The 25,010-nt window shown below is 42.1% G+C and overlaps 1 protein-coding gene across 6 annotated transcripts in view; it reads left to right on the plus strand.

Moving 5' to 3' along the window:
- AKAP11 (A-kinase anchoring protein 11) overlaps nt 1-25,010 on the plus strand; it is a 59,269-nt gene continuing 34,259 nt past the window's right edge. For 2 of the 6 annotated variants that reach the window (XM_075591075.1, XM_075591078.1), the window contains exons 1-4: nt 1-250; nt 8,320-8,452; nt 9,554-9,648; nt 20,908-21,024. In XM_075591075.1, the coding sequence (XP_075447190.1) occupies nt 8,446-8,452; nt 9,554-9,648; nt 20,908-21,024 (219 nt within the window). In that variant the 5' untranslated portion in view covers nt 1-250; nt 8,320-8,445. Of the gene's footprint in view, nt 251-8,319; nt 8,539-9,553; nt 9,649-16,607; nt 16,715-18,606; nt 18,817-20,907; nt 21,025-25,010 lie in introns of those variants that run through there. The other 4 variants (XM_075591077.1, XM_075591076.1, XM_075591080.1 and 1 more) reach the window with 4 other exon arrangements.

Consider the following 25,010-nt stretch of genomic DNA (forward strand, 5'->3'; position numbering starts at 1 on the left):
GCTCCTGACGTCTGCAGCTGGAACCCAAACCCCGCGTCAGCTGCTCGCAGCCTCCTCCCCTGTGGTGTTGGTGTCCGGGGCCCCGCGGATGATGTCGCCGCCGCGGCTCAGTGCCGGACCCTGAGCTGTCTCCGGGGAGGGAGCGCAGGATAGGGGGCTCTGGACATCTTCTAGGCCGCGGCTGTCACCGGCCTGCCCTCCCTGCTCCGGTGTAACCCCCTCCCGTCCCCCTGCACCGGAGGAGCCCCGGGTAATGGTGACACTTTTATGTTATTAAACCTTCCCTCTGTATCCTGTTACTCACTCCGTCATATGCACTTGCATAACGGACCTGCCACTTGCTGCTTTCCCCCTGGTAAAAGTTACCCACTGGTGCCAGTGTCTGTGTGTCTGAATGGGAGGTGAAGAGTTAACCCCTTTGCTGTCAGGAGGGCCGGCAACGCTTTGCCAAGAAAATGGGGGTATGGACTGCGGCAGCGAAGGGGTTAATGCGATTATGGACTGCGGCAGCGAAAGGGTGAATGGGTACCTGGCCTGCGGCAGCAAATGGGTTAGTGGGATTATGGACTGTGCCAGTGAAGGGGTTAATGCGATTATGGACTGCGGCAGCAAAGGGGTTAATGGTATGGACTGCACCAGTGAAGGAGTTAATGGGATTGTGGACTGCGCCAGTGAAGGGGTTAATGGGATTATTGACTTTGCCAGTGAAGGGGTTAATGCGATTATGGACTGGGGCACCACAGGGGTTAATGGTATGGACTGCACCAGTGAAAGGGTTAATGGGATTGTGGACTGCGCCAGTGAAGGGGTTAATGGGATTATGGACTTTGCCAGTGAAGGGGTTAATGTGATTATGGACTGGGGCACCACAGGGGTTAATGGTATGGACTGCACCAGTGAAAGGGTTAATGGGATTGTGGACTGCGCCAGTGAAGGGGTTAATGGGTGTCTTGTCTGCGGCAGTGAAGAGGTTAATTTCATCTGCCTCATTTCCTCCTTTGGCAAAGAAATTGATGGTTAACTGTAAGATGCTTTATTTCTGATTGTTTCCTCCTCATCCCAGTAAAGGGGTAAATTACAGTATATCGCCTGACTCTCAATGGGACTCCCTGATATTTAGCTTTGTCTGCTTCTCACCAGATAAATGTACCCACATCCTAATGCCAGTGGAAGATTAAGATCATTTGTTGGTTTCCCAGAATTGGTTGGGCCTCTGATGGCAGATTTCACTTGCTAGCTGCAATGCTGAGTCTGTCTTGGTTGAAATGTCGATTTTTAACAAAAATATGTTGTTGTTTTTTATGTTTACCTTTGCTGTCAGGTAGGCCTGCAAAGCAAGTTAATGATGCTGGCTCCTCTGGCATTTATGGGGATAAATAAGAAGGCAGGGTTCTATGGACCTATGTGGTATATTTATTACATAATAGAGGAGTATTGAGTATACATGGAGTCATTTTTTCATTTAGATTAATATTTTTTTTTTTTAAAGCTCATTTTCTGATAGGGCTACTGTACAACACCTTGCTCACTAGTGTATCTGGCATGTCTGGCGGTACAGAAGTGAAAATAAAAACGAATTGAAGTGCAGATAATAAAGGGAAACGATTGTGAAGGGCTGCTTTAAACCCACCCCATTACAGTCAATGGTCTAATACAGTATACTGAGGAAAACTATGCAGTCAGGAAATAAGTATTCAACATTTTATCAATTAGAACTTTGCTATATGTGTATTTTGTAAGCTCTTTAAATGTTACCTAATATTACATTGTGAGATGAAGCTGTCTGCTATATGATTTGTAATTTAAAGCCGACATTAAAAAAGTTATGAGGGGTAAAAACAAGTGACAAACCCTCCATTGTGCAGTGTATAGTAAATAAAAATACAGCTTTGTGGTGCATTTGCAAGTCTCCGACAAATTTTAAAGCAGCAATGTAGGCTTATCACCATTTAAAAAAACAAAAAAACAATTTGGTCATTTACTTTACGAGACATTTTCTTGCCCTTTCTAACGCTGTTTTTACTTTTACAATCTGATGCTCCATTAAGGAGATGTGTTTCAAATATTAATTGTCCGGGAGGTTAAAATGGCGTGCTCCCCGGTGTGGTTACAATGGTAACCTGAGAAGCTAGAGGTGACTTATAACACCAACATACTTATTTAGTTATTTTAAAGAGTAGGACATAGAATTTTGCCCCCTAACATGTATACGAGTTCAACTCCTACAGTATATGCTTCTGGAGGAGGTGGAGTGCTGCTTTAAACACAAGGGTGAAGGGATACAAGTTGAAGACTAGACCGTGGCAGAACTGTCAAAATCAGTTTCCTCAACGTTCCTTTCAAAATCCGTTCCGTTGGGAAAAATCCAGCTGCGGATTGAGTATTAAACAATCCGAATCAGCATTTGAATTCCATATTGAATCCGAAATCCGCACCGTAGATTGTAAAAAATCTTCCCTCTCCCCCTTCCCCTCAGATTTAATCTGAGTGCAGATTAATAACAATCCGATTATGAATCCGCCACGTGGATATACCAAAAAAATGGGCGGGTTGACCTTTTTGGATACTGATCCACGGACCAAAGGAACCAGACAATCTGAGACGGATCCAAATCCGCCCTAAAATGTTGCCATCTCTACTGGAGACCCCAATATTGAAATTGCATGTTTTTAGCAGGGGGAGAGCAGTCTGAGTTAAAAATATATATATAGTGATTTCTCTAGCTGAATGGACGTGTATGTACACGAAAAGCATAATGTGTGGGAGCCTGCTATGAGTTAAATATAGAATGATTTTCTGATGAATTAATAAAAATATTAACCAAAATATAAAAATGTGTTCCAGCACTCACTGACTGATAGAATACTATAAAACGTGGGAATATGCCAATAAATGAACAAGTTTTAATAATAGAAGCACAAGATATATAAATTGGAACATAGCAAGTGAAAATCACACAAGTACAAAAATGACCCTATAACTGCATACAATGTGGGGGAGCTATACAGGGGAAGGGAAAACCACAATGGGGAAGAGGGGGGCGGGATAAAGGGGGGCAACATTTCGGGTTTTAAACCCGTTCCTCAGGCCCATTTCCTCAGGTCTAATAGGAACAAAGGTACTTCCCTTACCCTGCGGCCCCAATAGACTGAGTCAACCCAAAAAAAGATGGTAATAATATAAATGCACTAATGTCCAATGCAAATAAATGAAGTCCTGATGCAACAAAAATAATATGTATCCAACCTTCAAAGTCCTCAAAATGTGAAACGTCCGCTCTCACTCTCTCTCTCTCTGCTTCAACCCCAGGGTGAAGCAGCGAGAGAGTGAGAGAGCTGACATTTCATATTTTGAGGACTTTGACGGTTGGATACATATTTCTTTTGTTGCATCAGGACTTCATTTATTTGCATTGGACATTAGTGCATTTATATTACTATCTTTTTTGGGGTTGACCCAGTCTATTGGGGGCGCAGGGTAAGGGAAGTACCTATTGGGCCTGAGGAAGGGGTCCTAACCCCGAAATGTTGCCCCCCTATATCCCTCTCCCAAACCCCTTCCTCCCCCCCGCCCCCCACTTCCCCGTTGTTGTTTTCCCTGTCTTTTTCCCTTCCCCTGTATCGTTCCCCCACATTGTATGAATTTATAGGGTAATGTTTGTACTTGTGTGATTTTCACTTGCATTCTTCCAATTTATATATCTTGTGCTTCTATTATTAAAACGTTTTCATTTTTTGGCATACTCCCACATTTTATAGTATTCTATCAGTCAGTGAGTGCTGGAACGCATTTTTATGTTTTTGTAATTATTTTGGAGGAATTTGGATCCTCTTTGTTCCTTTTGCACCCTGCAGTTGGTTCATTGTAATTTTGAGTGCTGTGTATCCCTTTTGTTACTAATACAAATATTGTTTGAGTGAAAGCCTGTACTGGATAAATGTTTGTAATACTGTATGGGTACTTACACTGTTTTAAGGGGAACATGTCTTATGTTCTGTGGTATAATGGGAGCTGCAATGCTCAAAAAGTAGGGCAATTCAGCATCAAAGTCAAGATCTCACTTAATTAAAAGTGCTATCTGCTTTAGTCACACATCTTAGTCACACATTCAACTGACTCACGTAGGCGTGCAAAGCAAACCCTTTAATATTTTTGCAGTTTGTTTCAGAATGTAATAATAAATATAGATACTGTATTTGACAACACAAGTGTTTGAATGCTTTTCACATTTGGCCCTCAAAGCCTAACACTAAGGCCACGATTTCAGTGGCCGCGCTCGCACGAGCCCGTGACGTCACGCGCAAAACATGAACTAGGCTGGAGGTGACAGGGAGGCGTGGCTGTGATGTTACGTGAGCGGTTAGCCCTCATTGGCTGAACCGCTCACGTGACTTGGCTGTCGCGCTGCCAGAACAAATGCAACTGTATTTTCAAAACATGCTCTACATTCATGTGTTCCGGCGTCGTGCAGCGACACACACATGCCGCCACTATAGTCGTGGCATAAGAAGCACTATAGCAAATATGGAATACATAATACTTACATCAATAGCTAGCTAGTGTAGTGAAGGAGGAATAGATGCCTTAACAACTGTCATTCCTTTATTGCAATTATCAGACCAGGGATATAACACTGTTTTTTAAACAGTGACAAACATTGTAAATGACATTAGCGGTCCCTAAATTTCACCATTTTGCGTCAATATTTCTCCAAAATAGATTGCAGGAAGGTTTGACGGTGAATCATTTGATCGGCTGAAGGTGAAAAATATAATCTTGGATAGCTAGGAAATGATCTCCAGAAGGAGTGGCTCAGTGAGTCAAGACACTGACTGTAAAAAAACCAGTTTGAATTAGGGGAACCTTATTCAATTCCCGGTGTTGGATCCTTGTGACTTTGGTTAAGTCACTTTATCTCCCTGTGCTTCAGACGCTAAAATCATATATTGTAAGCTCACCTGAGCAGGGACTGTCTGAAAAATAACTACGTGCGGAGTACCGCACGCTATACTGTAATTGTGAAGCGCTTTGAGCCCCATTGGGAGAAAAGCATTGTATGAAATAACTTAATAATAAACTATTAATATAGCTGCAATAAGAGCATTGACGAACTGTATGTGATATAAAAGTGAACATTGTGATAATGATCCAATCCTTGTTTTGTATTTCAATCTGCGAATCTGTTTGTGACTAAAGCATATGAAGAAATACAGACCTGTTGACCCACAGTGCATTGGCAGGTGTGGCCTGTAGCATTTAGGTAAATGTCTGTGATCTGCTGCTCATTTTAGTATATTGCGTGTCTAGCTTTCATAAAGTTATACGCGTTATAGCTTCCCTATTTCGTCCTATTCTAAATGAACTAATTTCCTGCCACAGTGGTCTGCACTGCGTTACAGAACAAGCTGTTCAGACCGTTAAAGGTTTACTCGCCTGTTTTTTGTGTATGGTTGTTTTGTTTTTCTCTGGATAGGAATAACTTGTTCGAGAAATACACTGAACACATAAAGGTAATAAGTATGGGCCTTAGGACGCTACCGTAAAAACCCACATACTATTTATGTTACGGAGACGTACTGTTTAAAGACTGCCTAACAAGCAGAAGTCCCTTGTGACAGTTTAATTGCTTGGCGTGGATGATATTTACATGCCTGTATTATCTGGCTTTATAAATAGATTGTTTCTCTGGATGTATTGTCATGGTAAAAACACTGCTGGCTGGCTGTGTTATCACAGTGTTCTTTATGAAAGCATGCTGCAAAGTTGTAAGGACCAAGGGTGAGTGAGAGGGGGAAGCGTGAGATTCCCCCAAGTATTTTTTATCTTTCTCTAATTGTAATTAAAGTTTATCATATGTTACTGCACACACAGGTATATATAAGCATTATGTGTTTGTGGGGGTGTATCCATGTATGTGTTGCGACTCAAAATATTTTGGTTAAAGAAGTGTAGCGCAGTTTCCCCCACCCTATGGGAGATATGGCGTCGTGTGTGGTGCGTTACCTGTGGCTCACAGGAGGCCTGAACCTCCGTTGCTGGGATCCTGGGGTGTACCTGATCCATCTGGTGACAGTGCTTCCACCTGTGCGGGATCCTAACAGTCAGATAACCCTGTCACAGGACCCAATGCAAGAATACACACACTGGTATAGATAACAGTTTACTGCATGCAGAGAATAATAGGAATAACAATGTAACACCCACACCAACTAGGCCACGCATGGCCGTAACCCCACAGTACCCTCCAACAGTGTCCACACCCTGATGGGATATCCACCCAAAGTACTGAGGTGCCCCTGGGCCCCCAACCACCCTGGTGTCCACAAGAGACAACCCACCCAATGTGGTGCGAAAGCGCTGCCCAGAACTAAAGTGTTATTGTTTTTGTTGGTGCACTTGGTGATGTGATGATACCTGCCGTGTGCTCCAGCATCCGGTAGCACTGACTGAAGAGAAGTCACCGTTCGGTCCCACGCCGTCAGGGATAAGTCCACCTCCACGTGGGGTGGTATCCAGCTGGAGGGTCCCACCGTAACAGTCTCTGTATACGTTGGTGGTCTCGTCCCAGACCACAGGCTACAACTGATGTGCGGTGTCCTTCTGTTTCCCTGACACTATGAATGCTAATTGGGGCAGTGTCCCTGTCTAAGGGCCTGTCCCTGTGGCAGCAACAAACTTTACAGGGGAGTCGAGGCCTAGCTGGGGTCTATGGGGGTCTCTGGCCTAGTACAGGGGCCACAGACACCCTGCACACACACCCTTTCCTCTCCTTGTCCCAGCTCAGACTGGCGTGCTCCTCCGCGCGCCAAATGTATCAATCTTGTGGCAGGAGCAATGCTGCAGCCCTATTGGCTGTATTTCCCCATCTGATCTTCAGCCACATGGCCTTCTGGGGGCTGTAGTCACCACAGAGCGCCTTTCTGTAATGTCCGCACGATCTGATTTTCTGCGCATGCGCGGGGGTGTACCAATATGGCCGCCACAACTATATGGCCATTGTTCATGCCTGCGAATGTCAAGATGGCGGCTCCCGCTAGCCAGGTGTGCTGCGGACATCCGGCGACCCGCTGGCCCGGCGCAACCTCCCTGCTCCTGTCAGAGGTTCCCCCTCTTTGTGGAGGTAAGCGGGGGGCCCAGAGGGAGACCTGGTCACAGAAGTAAACAAAAAATTTACTTTTTTTCCTTGTAAGGTCACAGATCCCTGGATTAGGGCCATTGAATAAAGCAGTTTTGGGTTATGTGCAATAGTCCCTGCAAATCTTCTATGTCCGTTTTTCTCCAATGAAAAATAATCCTGGGCATTTCACAGTGAAATATTTTTGAGCGGCACAATAAGCATGAATTTCCGGGGGGATAAAATTGAAGGCATACTATACTCCTATCCTTTTAATAAATAAGTCAGTTTAATAATTTGTGTGTTTAACAGTTTTGTGTATTGAAATAATGCAAATCATTACAACTCAAAAATTGTCCCTTGCTTTTTAAAAAGTTTGGTGTGGTACATAAACATTTTTACAAATTTATGCTTGCTCCCTTTTTTTTTTTTTGCTTTTTGTTTAGATAGGTAGTTTTCACTATTGAGAGACTTGCAGATGTCAAACACTAGCATACTGTAGTTATACTTGCTAGCTTTGATTTTAATTAGCAGGAAAATGTACGTAACGGAATGTTGTTTAGCCAGTGAGTGCTAAGGCCCCGCGCGTGTTCGTCTCGGATTCCTGGCGGTCAATGGTAGTGTTCAGTATTGAAACGACCATTGGCTGCAAAGTGCGGCGTCGACGCTGCTGCAGTCGGGGGAGTCTTTTCAATCTGTGATTCCTGGCTGCAGCAGCATGACATCAGTTTCAGCAGCCAATCAATGTCCAGACGTTTTCATTGATTGTCTGCTGAAATTGAGACTCAGCAGTGAAACCGGAGGGACTGGGATGGACGGAGGGAGAAAACATAAATAAAATACATTTTCCCCCTACTTCTGACCAGCCTAGTGTTTGCTGAGGGCTGCTGGCGCAACCCCCTCCCCCCCCCCCCCCCCGGGTCCTGCTGCACACGCCCCCCGCCGCGACCCGACTCCTGCAGCTTGAGCAGAGATCACTGGGCTGCAGGAGCGAGCGGCGGAGACGCGCATGGAAGCAGTGTGAGCTCGGCCCAAGTGTATTTTATAGCTACGTGAGGGTCACAATAAAAAAGCACATTTTGCTGTCTGAAGGAGGAGCCTAGAAAAAAAAATGTTTTAAAGAATTTAGCAAAATAATTGGATTTCTTAAAACAATGTTATTCTCCTAAAATCAGAATTTCTAATTTTTTGTGTTTATGATGAAGTTTTTAGTTGCGTTGAAATGCTGAAGAGCAGACTGTAGCTGTTCCGTACATACTGTACTTGCCCTGACCCTCTTCCTTTCAGAGGACCAAGCATGAGAAGGGGGAAGCATACTTCAGGAAGAAGCTATGGGAAGTACGACACACACTGTATAAACACAAATCATGTAATGGGCTACAGGCCATTCATTCCATGAGAAAGGGAGAACAAAGGTTTTAGACGTATGTAATCAAATTGCAACTATATATAGGCATTTGAGAATTGGCTACAGTATAAGTGGAACGTGTGTGTGTGTGTGTGTGTGTGTGTGTGTGTGTGTGTGTGTGTGTGTGTGTGTGTGTGTGTGTGTGTGTGTGTGTGTGTGTGTGTGTGTGTGTGTGTGTGTGTGTGTGTGTGTGTGTGTGTGTGTGTATACTTACTGTATTTAATCTCGCCAAGATTTAACAACTGAAACATGTCCCTGCCAAAGTTTCATTTTTATACTAATAGAAACACACTTGAATGCAGTGACTTCATTGCAATCTTTAGATAATACTTTGTGTTCACTTATGTGTATTTTTTTTTTAATAATAAAAATAACCCTATGCTAACATTGTACATAGTAGATGAGGTTGAAAAAAAGACGTATGTCCATCATGTTCAACCTATGTTAAATTTAGACAACAGATACTATGTCCTATATTTATATTTACTTATTGATCCAGAGGAAGACAAAAACCCCCAGAGATATCATCCAATGATATCTCATAAGGGGAAAAATAAATTCCTTCCTGACTCCAAGAATTGGCAATCTGATTAATCCCTGGATCAACATCCTTCCCATGTATACTTATTTGGTCTATCCCTGTATACCTTTCCTTTCTAAAATGATGTCCTACCTTTTTTTTTTAACAAATCTATAGTGTCTGCCATCACAGTCTCCATGGGTAATGAATTCCACATTTTAACTGCCCTTATTGTAAAGAAACCTTTCCTTTGTTGCTGGTGAAATCTCCTTTCCTCCAACCTAAAGGGATGCCCTCCGAGTCCTTTGTACTGCCCGTGGGATGAATGAATTGTAGTTCCATATTGTTTATTTAGGTGGGGTATAAATGTTTTGTTGTAATCCTGTTAATGTTTGCAAGTACAATTGCTTCTATATGTCATTTAAAATGCCCTAATGTAAGTGCAATGGGGGGATCTTTCAGTTTTTAAATGCTTTCCCCCTCCCTTTTTTTTTTTATTATACATTTACAGTAGCTGACTACCTTCTCTGGACATCTTCAATCATGGACACTTTTACAAGAAACCAGGGCTGCCAAATGAAGCCTAAAATATCAGTGAAAAAAGAAGTAAGCTTTTCCTTGTTTGTGTTTTACTTATGATCCATGTCCTTGTGGGACTATTTGTGACTGAGGACACGTATATGAAGCAGGTGCCAGTAACATCCATACTTACCAATGTTTGTGCTCAGATTGAGTCCTTGACATAAAATGAATGAATACAACTGTTCATAATTCTTTTAATCAGTAGGTCCTGTGTAGTAACAGCATGTGAGAATTGTTTCTTCTGTACGCACTCTTTTTTTTTAATAAATGCATCTATTTCACTATTGTATTAATGTCTGAAATATCTGATAAAATCCCAAGATATCTTCAAATCCAAAGTTTTCCGTAGCTTTCGTAATGCGTCACTTTCTTGCAATTCTCTTCATATTTCACATTTGTTTTTCTGTTATGACGGATAAGATGGAAAATGTTTGAGTCTCTATTAGTGGCGCAGTATGCAACGTTGTTAACCTGCCACTCCTGGGTTAGTTTGCTCGGCTCAAATAAACACTGCAAAATGTGGCTGTGTAACGGAAATGCAAACATTTCCTTTTCTCTCTCACTATCTGCAATATTTTGAGCAAATGTTTGCTTGACAGCTCTCCAAGCAGATTGTTTAAAAAAAAATAATAATAATAATTAAAAGAAAATGTCTTATCTTGGGAAAAGAAATAAGTTACAGCTGAAGCTAACAGTGGAATATCCAAGCGTCTTAGCAATACCAAGAGCAGCTTCTGATGTGTGTAGCTAAAATCAGTCCATCTCTTGCAAGGAACTAGCAAATGATCTACACAACCTCCGTCACAAAACATAAGTCTACTGAAAACCACCAGAGGAAGAGGAACCTGTGGCTATTATCTGGTCATTTAAAATTGTGGTGTTTTTAAAATCTTAAATGTAGTGAAAAGCTTCATACATATAAAAGCAAAGTCAATGTTACAAAAAAGTAATTATATTCAACTACATGCTAAAATCAGGCCAGTTGGACAGAAATAGAAGCTGAAACTCACACATTTGATAAAGAATTTAGGCCGGACCACAAGAAAGCTCTTGAATATCTTTCAGAAGGAATATGACGTGCACCAAGGTTTCTGAATCTCCCCTAATACTAATACAGGGAATCCAAAAATAGAATGAATTTCCAGCACACTCAAGAATGAGACCAAAGAAGGTACAGTATATAGAAAAAAAGTTATTTATGTATTGGAAAGTATCACAATGTGATCATCATGTTCTCTCCCACAATATGTTGGAGCTATGCGTATAGTATACAACATCATATACCCTCCCCCAACAAGTAGAGCCCAATCTAAGTGAAAAGACCAGAAGCAGAAACATGTCTATATGAAATAGCCTGGAATGGGAGCGTGCACACTACGCTAGAGAATCAACATAAAACAACCTGACTGAGACATAAAAACAGACTATTACAAGACCTATTCAATACAGACATATACTAATAAACACACGTCTTGGTAAGATGCAAGAAGTGAAAACCGACTGAAACATAGAATAAGGGGGCTATGTTTCAAGCACATTCCCACACCTTGCGTATGGTACTTCCCTGTCACAAAATCTGCTGGCAAGCATAATAAAGGAAGAAAAAGCAACAGCTTGTATTCTCTCATCCCATGGGGTAAACCAGGAGAGCGCAATCTTTTTTCCCTGCGCCCCCCTGCCGGCTGTTCCCCTCTCTTCGCACCCCCTCTTACCTTGCCTTCGGCGTCACATGATGTCGCGTTACCATGGCGACACGTCTACAGAAGCAAGGTAAGTAAGGTTTACAGAGGCCTTTGCCGCTTCTCCGGGCACTTAAGTGCCATCGGGAATCACACGGGGCCTCTGTAAACCCCGCGCACTCCGCAGCGAATCTCGCACCCCCCAGTTTGCGCATCACTGGAGTAAACCATGCTCTCAGTACGTCCGCTCACAGTGTCTGTGACAAGTTCCAGCGTCTCAGGGGTGTAGCTTAATTATAGCCTGGGATCTCTGCCTTTAAGTACTCTCACCTTGTGATGTCATGATGTATCGGGGGCCGTCTCTTCCGCCCCTGTGTCACCTGCTCACTGAAGCCAATGCAACATGTATCCATTGCCAGGGTAACCCCATAATGTCGCAGGTCAGGACTCTATTTCTCATATAAGTAAAAAGGGTGAAAACAGATATTTAGATTCGGTACCTTTCTTAAATTGAATCTACAATGTGGATAATACTACTAAAAAAACCCACACTCCTACTGTATGTACCTTGCATTCTATAATCACTCATAAGAGCTACACATTCCCTCCTGTGATCAAACTACCATATAGGGTCCAGTACACCTAATAGATCTCTTATTTATTAAAAACATGCAGAAGAAGAAGACGATGAGTCTATCTAGCTCCAGTCTGCCTGCCTGACATTTTAGAGTGGCGGTGGTGTACTGACTCCTATACGTTGGTCTTAGGAGGTTCTATCTTTGTATTCACATATTTGATGTTTCAAATCTATTCCTTTGACTTGGGTTATTATATTGTATAATTAAGAATTCTGTTTTTCAGGGATTATTAATTGGGGGGGGGGGGGGTGAAATCAGTGATTTGAATGTATTTCTATTCCAAATCTGTGTCAACCATTTAAAAAATGCATTCATTTGACTTTGGTGTTGTATCAGTGCACTTGTTTTCTAGTTTGCACCTTTTGCTGTTTCATTTGTATTTTACCTATGGCTGGGCTGCTACAAGAGTGGGAACTCAACATGAAATAGTTTCTTTTTTTGATTTGAATAGGTTCTAGCAGGAAGTGATAAATGATCAGTCGTGGTGTTTTTTGGTTAACACTGAAACCTCAATGTATAAGCCATTCAGCACTGGCGGAGGCTGCAACGCTTTGCAATGTGAAATATCCCTCCCAGTACTGGGGTCAAGTGTGCGGGTTATCCTTTCTTTTTCTTTTTTTCTTCTAATTTATGGGTTGCTTTTGATATCTGGCAATTGCTTTATTTGGCAATGTTGACTGCTTATTTTTTTTAACTTTTTCTGCAGCAGGCCCTTCTTGGTAGCCACTTTTTTCAACATAAGCCAAAGTGATTTAGTGTTTATAAATAATAAAATAATAATAAACCCCCTATCCCCCTTCCATTTTTTTTATTGCCTTCCATGAGAGAGTAATGTTGTGTAGTTTCCACCATTTTGTGGTTACAGGGTAGTAGAAAACTAGATCATTTTTCTCCCCTTGTCTGTCCATCTGAAGGTAGGACATAGATTTCTGACCTCTTCTTGGCCTTCTAAGCCCCCTTTTTATGCCTGCTTCAGGTCAGTTGTCTGTGTCCTATGCTGTAGAAGGACCAGAGCCGCTATCATGCTGCGCTCGGTGTTCTCTGGTGGGGTGCTCAACCTTTGGCCGACGTCCCCCCACCCTGGACCCACGCTATTGCCCTGTCAGTTGTAAGAGCTTGAGATTCTCACTATGTTGGAGGTACAGGGAGGTTATATCTAGTGGGGATTCGTTTGCTAGAATATTTATTGTCCCTCTTTCTATTTTCTTTGCTGTGTCTAACTCTAATCCCTCCTCTTGCAGTAAATCATTCTCTCCCTGAAGACCCTATAATCAAACCAAAAATGTGTGCTGCTAAATCTAATAATCTAAATTGCATGGGCTGTAGCAAAAGGCGGCCTATGGGTTACCATGGAAATTGTCAGACAACCGCAGTCACGATTCGCTCAGTCCTCCATCCCCCCCAAATTAGAAGCGCTTCATCAGTGTTTGAAGAATGGGCCAAGAACATCTAGGGTTCTACGCTAACCTCTTTGATACAAAAAAAAGGCTCATTTTGCCCAGTGATCTGAAGGAACTGAGCAAATTGATCAAAATAACACATTTCAAGCTGGAATTATTCAGGTTGTTCATAAGTACCTTTATGTCTGGGAAATTTCTGGGCAGCCGTGGATCTCAAAGATACGTACCTACATGTAAATGCTTTCCACAAACCAAAAATGTCTGCGGTTCAGCGTCCTCATCCAATTCGCAGCTCTCCCCTTTGGTCTTGCAGCAGCTCCTTGGATATTTATGAATATTCTGACAGCCCTTGTTGCACACATTAGGAAGCAACTAATATTATTTATCCCATATGTGGACAATATTCTGATAAAAGCCAATTCCAGAGCGAGCAAAAGAACACGTGATATAAGTCCTTCACATATCTCAACAAGGATGTTTGAGAAATTTAAAAGAGAGCACACTTGCCTCCCCCCCCCTCCCGGATGTGCAGACTTTTGGGAATACACTTCGATACAACAGGGAAGGTGTACTGACCTTCAGAGAAGGCATCTATGCAGGAAAATGGGATGCAACATCCTATGGCGCAGCTGTATGTCGCTCTTGAGAAGTATCATGGCCTCTATAGAAACGGTACCCTGAGCTCTATTCCATCTAAGAAAGATTCGAGCCAACCTTCTGTCCAGATGGAACTAGAGCCATCAATATCTGTTCCAGAGTATACCGCTTCTTCCAGAAACTCGGCTGTTGCCGACATGGGAATCAGAAGACCGTTCAGAAAAGGGTCATCATTAGGAGCATCCAACCCACAGGGCCTAACAACAGATGCAAGCTCTTCCGGATGGGGACCTAACTGCCAAGGAATGTTCGTCCAAGGAATTTGGACAACAGATGTAGCACTTTCAAGCAACTTTCTGGAGATGAGAGTGATCCTCGTCGCTTTTGGCATTTCCCCAATCGTTTGCAGCGACTACGTTCAAAATACACTCCGACAAGATCTATAAACCACGAGGGAGGTACCAGGATTGTTCCAGCCGCAAGAGAAGTTGCCAACATTTTCAGATGGGCAGAGCCCAACATTCCAGCCATCATGGCACATACTGTAGTTGGTCACCAGAATTTCCAAGTTTACTTTTTAAGCTGAACTTTTTAGACTCAGGAGAGTGGTCTCTGTTAGGACATTTTTTTTTTATACATTGTTAGCAGATTGGGTCAACCAGCAATAAACCTCATGGCAACAGGGCGCAACACCAAATGCCATATCTTCTCTTCTCCAGATACAAGCATCACCAAGCATCAGCTGTAGATGCTCTCACCAGAAAGTGGCAAACAAGTGTTATTTTAGAAAGGCACTTATCGGATAGTTGAAAACTTAATTATGATAGTGATATTTCAGTGAAATTCAAATGAAATACATGTGCAATATATGCAGAAGTAGTGTCATGGTGAAAAAAAATAAATAAACGAACCATTGATTGCAGTTCAGACCCTTTGTGGATTGCTTTCTCAACCCAGTTTTGCAGTATTTTCGAGTTTTGGGGAGAGCAGTTATATAAGAAAAAATTGAAAAGCACAATAGTGCAAATATGTCTGTGACAATTGGAGGGGCTCGGATGGAGAACCTGCAGGGGATATACTCGCATATTCCCCATTCTTTTAGGCATGACCTGTGGCAATGGTGTATGTCTCTATCCTGTGTAGTCTTTAGGATGGGGCGACCTTTGTAGATAAGGTAAAAAGAACCCAATAGTGCAGACTGATACAAAAGTTTATCAATAAAATGCATAAGCGTAATACACTCACTTGGTGTCAGTTAAAAGCAATGAGCATATCAGAGTACAGCAGCCAGGGATCGATAGCGCTTTCTCCGCACCACTAAGCGTTTGTGTCTTACGAACCGGCTCCTGCACTTCTTGGTTGAGTCCCCGGATGATCGGCGACAGCAACGGAGGCAACAGTGTATCGGTGTCGTCCACAGCTCTTCTCTCTCACAGCATTTCATCGGCTTGCGATTTCATCAGGAGTGATGTCAGACGGAGATACTACCATTAAATACTTTGGCTAAAAATGATTCAACTGTCGTGAGTCATCAACACATCTAAATAGTATGAAGTCTCCATTGCTTATGTAACTATATAGGCAGTAAATGATTCCAGTCATTTTTTATGATGTTTATTATGCCCACGTATTTTTATTATGCATCATGGCAGTTTAATCTCACCAGGAAGTGACCAGTTCCCGTTAGTCTAGGTCTTTCCAGCAATTCCTCTGAGACAGATCAAAGCCGAGGGCATGAATCTGTATTTATAGTCCCAGAGTAACCAAGAAGATTCTGGTTCACAGAGCTAAAAGAAATGTCAGTGGACTTACCATGCCTAATCCACCATCCAAACTTACACTTGTTGCACCTTACAGGTTACAGAAAAGCGATAAGTATCAGACAACTGATTAAGACTAGAAAGCCAGTAAGAGCCAAAATCCTATTGCAGAATATGTTGTGTGCTCCCCAGAATGGGAATGTACAAGTAGCAATATTTACAAATATAAGGCGGTAAGTGGAAAAAAAAACTGAAAAATATATGTACTGTACTTTGTGCAAAGGCATATCCCCTCTTGTTGTTGTTCATTCTCATTTGTACATATATTTAATTTTTTTTCACTTACCACCGTATATCTCTTGGTAAATTGTTGCTTGTACTCCACCCATTATACCCATGTGGACATACATTTTTGTAAATATGATTGTGCAACGTGTTGGATTATATAGTTCAGTCATCCAGTAAGATTAGATTTTCTCTCTTCTTACCTTATGTTGGGATACCCGCTTATTTAACGATAAGTATTATTGATATAATATTATAGCCTGTTTTCCATAAAATCGCTAACATCAAGATATTTATAAGTGGGGGTTACCCTGAAACAATGTGGCTGTTTTCAAACTAATTAGCCAACACTTTTATAATGTGTATAGCATTCTTTTTTAATATATTTTCTTTCTCTATATGTGTCATATGACTATATGTAGCCATACTCTGAAATCGTAGTGATCTACCCTGTATGATTTAATGTCAAAATAACGTTTTGTTTTTGTAACATTTGCATTTATAAACCAACTTGAGTGCTGGGGACCACACATCATTTTTGTAAAGTGTTTGGTATAGAATAGCTATTCAGTCCTATCTTTTAGTTGTAGTGCTGTCTGGACACTAATATTGTATCTATTATAGAATCTATATCAGAATCAGCTCTCAGCAGACCTGATCGGAACACCGACGGAGCCTTCTCAAGCTGCGCACTCACCACGCTTGCTATACCAGGATCGTGTCCCCACAGGGCAAGCTCAGCTAAGTTGTTTGAGGGTCTTCTCTCCCTCTTTTCTGTCCTCTCCCCGCCCCTCTCCCCCCCGTGTGCTGTAGGGGTATGTTATTGAGGGCCAGATTGGGGGAGTACACGATCCTGCTGCACTGATATCCACCCGCAGGGTCAGTATATATTGGTGTGTAGGGATCTCCCCTTCTTTCATCTCCTGTCCCTGTGTGTAGTTACTGACGCTCAGGGTCAGTTTATGCGGGGTTCTCCCATTCGGCTTATTTAGCTACACATTCAAGTGTTTGTCCACTTACCAGAGTGGCAAACACTGCAAGCATGCACCTGTGTGTTATTTAGTCAGTGTATGAGCTTATAATCACCTTACACTGTTGTTCACCACACCACATTGTTGCCCTCATTCGTTATCACTTTTACAGTAGACTATACACTGATGAGAGGCTTTACATGTTAGGTGCCATACAATCAATTACACACTAGTGCTTATTGTGAGTGCTGTGATCTTTAAGCGATCCAGTGACGTCATTTACCAGAAGCAGCCCAATTAGCCAAGTTATATTAGGCATTGGGAATCTGTGCTTCTGGTTTTTCACTGTGCTGATGTTTTAGTCACACTTGGACTACATTTGGCAATCTGCCAAACAGAGACCCCTACGGGGCATCAGCACCATAATACTTTCAGTTTCCTTTACTCACTACATTCTGTCACCATCTCATTTTAATAGTATTTCTTTAATAAAGTATTTTAATAAACACAATTTACCTTACTACTTGGTCCAGACTCCCTCCTGTGTACTGCAAATTTAGTAGGACACTCTCTCTCCCCCAGACCTTGAGTGCATCATTTAGGGCCTTATCTGTATGTACAGTGTCTTTGCTCCATACAGTGTTCTGTGTGTTTGACAATTATCTCCTTGCCCTATTGCACCTGTTTCTCTGACCGCCTTGGTCATATTAGGTTGAGCGGGTGCATTTTCGTTTGTCTCCTATTATAGAATATGCAGAAAACGGATACAAACCGGCACCTTAAAGATATAGTCCAAGCAAATGTCCAAATGCACTAGTAAGTATGTGGCATCTAGTCCTTATAGATGCCACCTACTTATTAGTGCATATGGACATTTGTTTTCTGCATTGTTTTCTCTGATTTGGTTCGGTTAGTGTTTCCCGGCAGCTGTGGCTCATTTATAGGAGTTTACTTTGCACTCTTGAATTATTAGAGTACATTTCACAGTATTGTTTTATTGTTTACTAAGCTTAAGCGCTTTTTCCAGCACCTTTCTTTTTGTTGTATTATAGAATATGGTCAATCTTCAGAACCTGGTGCGCCAACAGTAACGTCAGCATACATACAATTGGTGTCGATTCCTGGACATCTTGCATTTCCTTCAGGAGGGTTTCAAGAAGGGTCTCTGTCACTAATTCCTTAAAGTCCAAGTGGCCGTACTTGGCGTCTTCTTTCAGGACCGGATTGCAAACAAAAGTTTTTACAGCAGTTCTTAAAGGCAATGGGAAAAATAAGAACTACTGTAGGATCATAGATCCAATCCCAACATGGGATTTAAATCTAGTGCTACTGCACCGACACACTTTATTCGAGCAAATACCCGGTATGTACCTGGCAGATACCTGGAATGCGCCGCTCCTCACCTCTGACAAGCCCCGTTGCATTTGCCTTCCCAGCCTGGGTTCATGCCTGGCTGATGGGCGGCTGATCTGTTAAATGATAATGATTAGGATTTAATAGGCTGCAATGCTTCGCGTGTCTACCAGATGGCATAAATTCATGAATTGTAATGCAGTATATATATATATACTGTGCAGTATTGCAGCCAGCGGGAATAAAATGCTTCAATCCAGGCCTGGAAAATAACTCAATGCACTCGGGCAGAAAACAGTCACAAACCTCAATACACCCGGGTATACCCGAATTCGTGGGACTAGCCGAGCTCGAATAAAGTGTGTCGTCAGTGTACAGGCACTATGGACACACCCTTTCAAACCTCTCCATTCTGTACCAATCAGATGGTTGCACATGCAAAGCTGTATTTCTCATGGCAATAACAACAACCGGAAGAGGGGACGAACTAGGAGCACTATCCTGTGATGGTAAACCATGCACCCAATATGGGCATATATTGGCATAGTCTGATGTGTGGTGAGCAAGTCTCTGGCACTACTGTTCTTCTGTAATATTTATTTAACTTAACGTATTCAGCATTGCACTATACCTAGAGAATAAAGACAGTGGCATAAAAATTACATAACATACTGTAGCAACTCCCCAAATACAAATATGAAGTCATAACATCTGATACTTCGTTGTGCTGATCTTTAACTAACTTTTTAATTTTTTTCAATATCTTCATTTTTTTGCAGTTTTCACCAGTTTATTATTTAATTGGCACCAGCTGTTACAATCGCAATACAGGTTATCTTAAGTGTGCAAGTCAGTCAATGGGCTACCTAAAAAAAAATACACTAAATACAATCAATGTGTTTCCTACCTTTGCTGTATTCACCCTCTGAATCCTACTCTGGCACCATCTCTTGACGCACGACGCAATGCTCCTCAATGGCCGATGCAAAGAAGTTCACCCACCCGTAAGGCCTAAACACCCACCCTGGGGCAACTACAAGCTCCACCCACCCCATGTACCAACAACATAGCAGTGCCTGCTATTTAACCCTTTCATTACCTTTAGCGGTTAGTAAACTGTCTGTAATTTTATTTTTATTACATAAGATTGAATCTGGGGGCCTCCAGAGCTGAAATAAATATGCAGGTCTGCTCCAGAGACCCCCGGTATCAGTCCTATGCAGTAAAAATAAAAGAAACTCCTTGATTTGCACATCGTGATTCGGATATCACCACCGATTGGGTTGCGAGAAAAGAATGCAAGTTTTTATAGTACGATATGAATATCGGAGTTTAGTGAATAGCAGTTAATGACAAAAAATTTTGTTGGTATTTTTTCAGCTACCGCACTACTTGTTATTTTTCCTGGAACCAGGGTCACGAATGATGTATGAATAGTTCCAGTAAGCTTAACTCATGCCTTCCCTCTTCCAAAGCACAAGTCCTTTTGTCTTTCATAGTTTTATTGAGGAAAAATCACAGGAAGAAAGGGACTTGCAGATGTAGTGTAGGTAGAGAGTGCTTCTCTGTCTGAAGTGCAGTGTATGAAGGATAAAGCAGTGTAAAACAAAAAGGCCTTGCTGGGGTAAATAGTAGGCAGTTACTCACTCAGAGTCCAGGGTGAAAAGGAAGTGAGGAGCAAGGGTCACACTAGAAGGGAAGTGAGACTATACTCACTGTCAGCAAGGACAGGGGGGTAGGAATAGCCCACTCTCAGCTAGGAGAATAGGAGATGCAGGCAACCAACACAGGCTGTGTAAACAACATGTAACAATAATGTTGCCTTTTCACATGCAGCTTGATGCTGGGACAGGGAAAAAAACAGGCAGCTGAACTAGGGAGAAATGAATCCCATGAGCTGCAAAGGGAGACAGAGAATATGGAATCTGGTTCCAGGACGTTATAGCTTGATAAAAAGCCGTTTTTATGGACCATAAAAGGGAAAACCAGCATCTAACACAGCCAAGCCTGATGGATAAGAAACCTCATTATACAGACTTTATAAAGCATCAGGAAATGCACTGCCAATCTCTTTGAAGGCTTACTCTGCCAGAGCGATCACAACTTCCTGGGCTATGACACAGCAGGCATCCGCAGAGCCAATCTGCAAAGCAGCAACTTGGCCTTCAATACATACATTCTCAGAACACTACCCAAAATCTTAATGGCTTGACAGACTGGGCCATAAGCTAACCTTACACACCACCCCTTACCCTATAATGAGCAGCCACCTTACCTTCTTATTTCACCATTGTCCCTAATTCCCTCTAGAATGTAAACTCTCACGAACAGGGCCCTCATTGTGTATCTATGCATGTCTGTCCTCACCTGTATGTAACTGTTCATGTTTTTGTAATATATACACAACTCTGTACCCCATGGCAGTACTGCTGTATTTTGAGATCTGTTGCAAATGGAGTGATCTATGATTATTCTAGGTATAAGATGCATGCATTCACATTTTAATGGTTCTCTTGTGTATTTAATGTATGTAGAGGGAAATGTGGTTAATTCTCTGAACAATTGTTTATTTGATTTTTTTTTTATTTTTTCTCCACCAGACTTTCGGTGAAGTTGTGCTCAACACTATGAAGTCCTTGCTACAGAGCAGGAAGGAACTGTGCAGCGTCTCAGCCAGCGAGTGTCTGAAGGGAGGCAAAAAAGGAAATGTTATTGAGGTTAGCTCTGTTCACTTGATATTTTGGTTGTGTAAGTACTGTCATTCTAGCTTCAGACGGTGACATTTCCCCAAATTGTCACGTTCAACTTTTATGGATTGGGTTAAAAAGGGGAGACATTGAATGCGCAAACATCACATATTGGCATAGTCTGAGGTGTGGTGAGCTAGTTTCTGGCACTACTGTTCTGTAGCATTTATTTAACTTAACATATTCAGCATTGCACTATACCTAGAGAATAAAGACAGTGGCATAAAAATTACATAACATACTGTAGCAACCCCCCCCCCCCCAAATACAAATATGATGTCATAACATCTGATACTTCGTTGTGCTGATCTTTAACTTTTTAATTTTTTTCAATATCTTCATTTTTTTTTTGCACACTTTTCACCAGTTTATTTAATTGGCACCAGCTGTTACAATTGCAATACAGGTTATCTCAAGTGTGCAAGTCTATAGCCATTTTAGCTTTCCTGGAAGGCAGATTGTTAGCAACTGATATCTCTGGAATTCAACTTCAGAATGGAAAAAGTGTTGGACAAATAACATTAAAAAGGAATGACCAGAAATATAATTTTCCTCTCAGCGGATTCCCCAAAAAGTAAAATTGCTTTTATTGTCCTCTATTCTTGCATATTTTTAGGATGTTCAATTTACTCCCCCCCCCCCCAACGAGGTCTTGGGATTGCTCCTTCATTGTTTATTAACTAGCCCTTTAAAGAAGTTACATATACAGTACTCAGTAATTTTTGTTAGTGTAATTTCTGTTACAGCAAAATTAATCTGATCTTAAATGAGAAAACGACCATTAAAACGTGATCGCCATTTGCCGGAGGGACTGTGACACTTTGGTGCTGTGGCCTCTCCGGCATCCATAGGGTTAAAGCCGTGGACTCCACCGTGACCCTCATTTGTTAAATTATCTAAGCCAGAAGAGAAGGTAACAACGGCAAAGAGCAAAGATCAAACAGAAACAACACTTATCACTATAATGCTTTTTCTTTAATAATATAGAAGTGGTTTCCACTTTTGTGACAGCTTGGTGATACATTGTGATTATGAGAGAGATGTTTTATTCATATGTTTTAAAAAATGGTTTGAAACTAAACTATCCTTTTTTTAGATTTTTTTTAACTTTTACATTGTTTCGTTCTTACGACTGAGTGCACAGGAAATGATCCGTCTGTGACCTAATTTTTACTAGATAAGAATCAATTTACAGTAAGGTAGTGGGAAGGTAGGCAGTACTACAGGGGTCACGGCAAAACTTCCAAAGCGCAAACTCTCGTGGTGGAGATGATATTCAAACGTTTTTCAAACTACAATTTGGTCTGGGTAGTGGGTTGATGCATCAGGAACTCCCCAAATCATAACGAGAGAAGAGGTATACATAGTACAGACCAGCTTTATAAATAAAAAAACACAACTGAGCAGTGAGCCCATACAAACTCACATGCTCCAAAGTAAAATCGAGCATTTAGACTAGTGTTGTACCGGGTAGTGAATTAAAAAAAAACGGTTAACGGGTACCCGGCCAAAATCAATGGTTCTACCCGGCTGGCTACCCGGCATGACACTTACCTGCAGGGTTGCGGCGACATCTAGGACAAGCAGCAGCGGTCCTCTGGCAGCATCAGAGGTACCTTCAGCGGCCTGCTCCTCTTCCGTCCGACCTCCGCTCCTCTTCTGCTCGCTCCCCCCACCTCCACTCTACTCTACCGACCTCTGCTCCACTTCTGCTGCCGCCTGTCCCACCTGTGCTCCTGCCCGCCCCAACTCCGCAACCACCTGACCTCCGCTACTGCCGGACATACGCTCCTATTCCGCTCCCCCCACCTCCTCTGCACCGCTCCTCCTCCACTCCAGCGACCTCCGCTCCTCTTCTGCTGCCACGTCCCAACTCCGCACCCACCCGACCTCTGTTCCTGCCCGACCTCCGCTTCTCCTCTGCACCTGGGTTGCTTGACTCCGGTGCCACTATTACCCTGGTCCGACCTGATATGGACCAGCTAGGTGCAAGTGACCATGCCAGACGGTGGACCATGGTCCATCCAGGTTGCTGGGTTTTTCTTGATTGGGGTGGCATGGGGAAGGTGTGGGGGGGAGGGGAGAGCATCCTGTGGTGTACCTGAGCAGAAATTTACTGCCCAGGGAGGTGGCTTATGCCACAATTGAAAAATGTTTGGCCGTTGTGTGGGCTTTGAGGAAACTGCAGCCCTATTTGTATGGCCGAACATTTACAGTGATTACTGATCACAACCCCTTGAGTTGGTTACCGAGAGTGTCTGGGGAAAATGGCAAGCGCCTTCGTTAGAGTCTTGCCCTGCAAGAATTTGACTTTACATCCAGCACAAAAAAGGCAGTGAGCTTGGAAATGTAGATGGACTTTCACACCAGGACAGTCCCAGCAGCCTCATACCCAGATGTGACAACCAGTTAAACCGCCGGACAAGGCGATCGTAACACGGCCTGCTACTTGAGTGTGGAGGTGTGATGGTGAAGGGGTTAACTGGGCTTATCAATAAAGGTCAAGCCCACCTGGTTACCCCTGACCCGTGTGTGGGGATCCTGGAGTGTCAGCTCTGGGACCCAGATGTCGAAAATACATTACTGAGATTGTATGCTAATTTGCGACATTAAAGATTTGTTTGACTTTTGTCTTTACTGGGGTGCTGGAATCGGGAGATTTCTAGGCTGTAAGTTTCAGGGTGGGGTTGTCGGAGAAAGTCTTTACAGAATGTGGCTATGTATCGGGGTTCCAAAATTATGGGATACCCCAAAAGTTGTATCGGGGAATTAAGTGAGTGAGATTCTCGGATACAGCCAAACACATTACTGCGCCAAACTCTGACTCAAGCATTATTGCGGCTTACCACCAGGATCCCTGCTGCAGCATCATCCAGACAATGTAAATGGGTATGAAGGGGTTAAACTATGTCTGCAGCGATACACAGAGTCCCTAGTGTAACCGGGGTTCCCCAATGTGGAAAAAGAAAAATGTGAATAAAAGCGCTAATGCTTAAAACATATTTAATAAAATGAATTATTAAAAGTGATTACAAAAACCTTAAAAAAAGGACGAGGCAGCCTGATCAATATGATCGATACAGATCACTACCAATAGTACAACACAATATATCTGCGCCTAGATAAGAAACATAAATCACCTAAGTGATCACTGACCCAATGACAGTCCAGCCATTACGATCCAAACATTACCCAAAAGGATCTTGATTGATGTCTCATGACATTGGGGATAAAAGAAAGAAAATATCATAGTGCAACACTAAAATACAAACATATACTAACAATAAATAAAAAATAATAACATGGAAAACAGAATAGCTACAATTAAACTGGTGACATTTAATGAATATTGTTATAATACACAAAATCCTTAAAAAATATATAACAATATTCATTCAATGTCACCAGTTTATTTGTAGCTATTCTGTTTTCCATGTTATTATTTTTTATATATTGTTAGTATATGTTTGTATTTTAGTGTTGCACTTTGATATTTTCTTTCTTTTATCCCCACATGTCATGAGACATCAATCAAGATCCTTTTGGGTAATGTTTGGACAGTAAGGGCTGGACTGTCATTGGGTCAGTGATCACTTAGGTGATATATGGGTTTTTTTTTAATCCAGGCGCTGATATATTGTGTTGCGGGGTTCCCCAATATCACAGAGATACCCAGGTACACTGAACCTAGTGTAGGAGTTCAGGGGATGCTCCAGCTAAGTTATAAAGCTGAGCATGATCACAGTGTCCAAAAGTTTTAAAAGTTATATGTATTTCTAATGTGTGCCAAGAATGAGACTAGGGACTGTAGGGAATATATACACTCACTCCATCCCTGACACCAGAATAGGAATTCATACCTTTTAGCACACAGAAAACAGGACACAATATATTCTATTAAATGGTTACAGTTTAATGTGTGTGTGTGTATATGTGTATATATATATATAGATAGA

The sequence above is a fragment of the Ascaphus truei genome, chromosome 3 (genome assembly GCF_040206685.1).
Source record: "Ascaphus truei isolate aAscTru1 chromosome 3, aAscTru1.hap1, whole genome shotgun sequence".
Classification (NCBI taxonomy): Eukaryota; Metazoa; Chordata; class Amphibia; order Anura; family Ascaphidae; genus Ascaphus; species Ascaphus truei.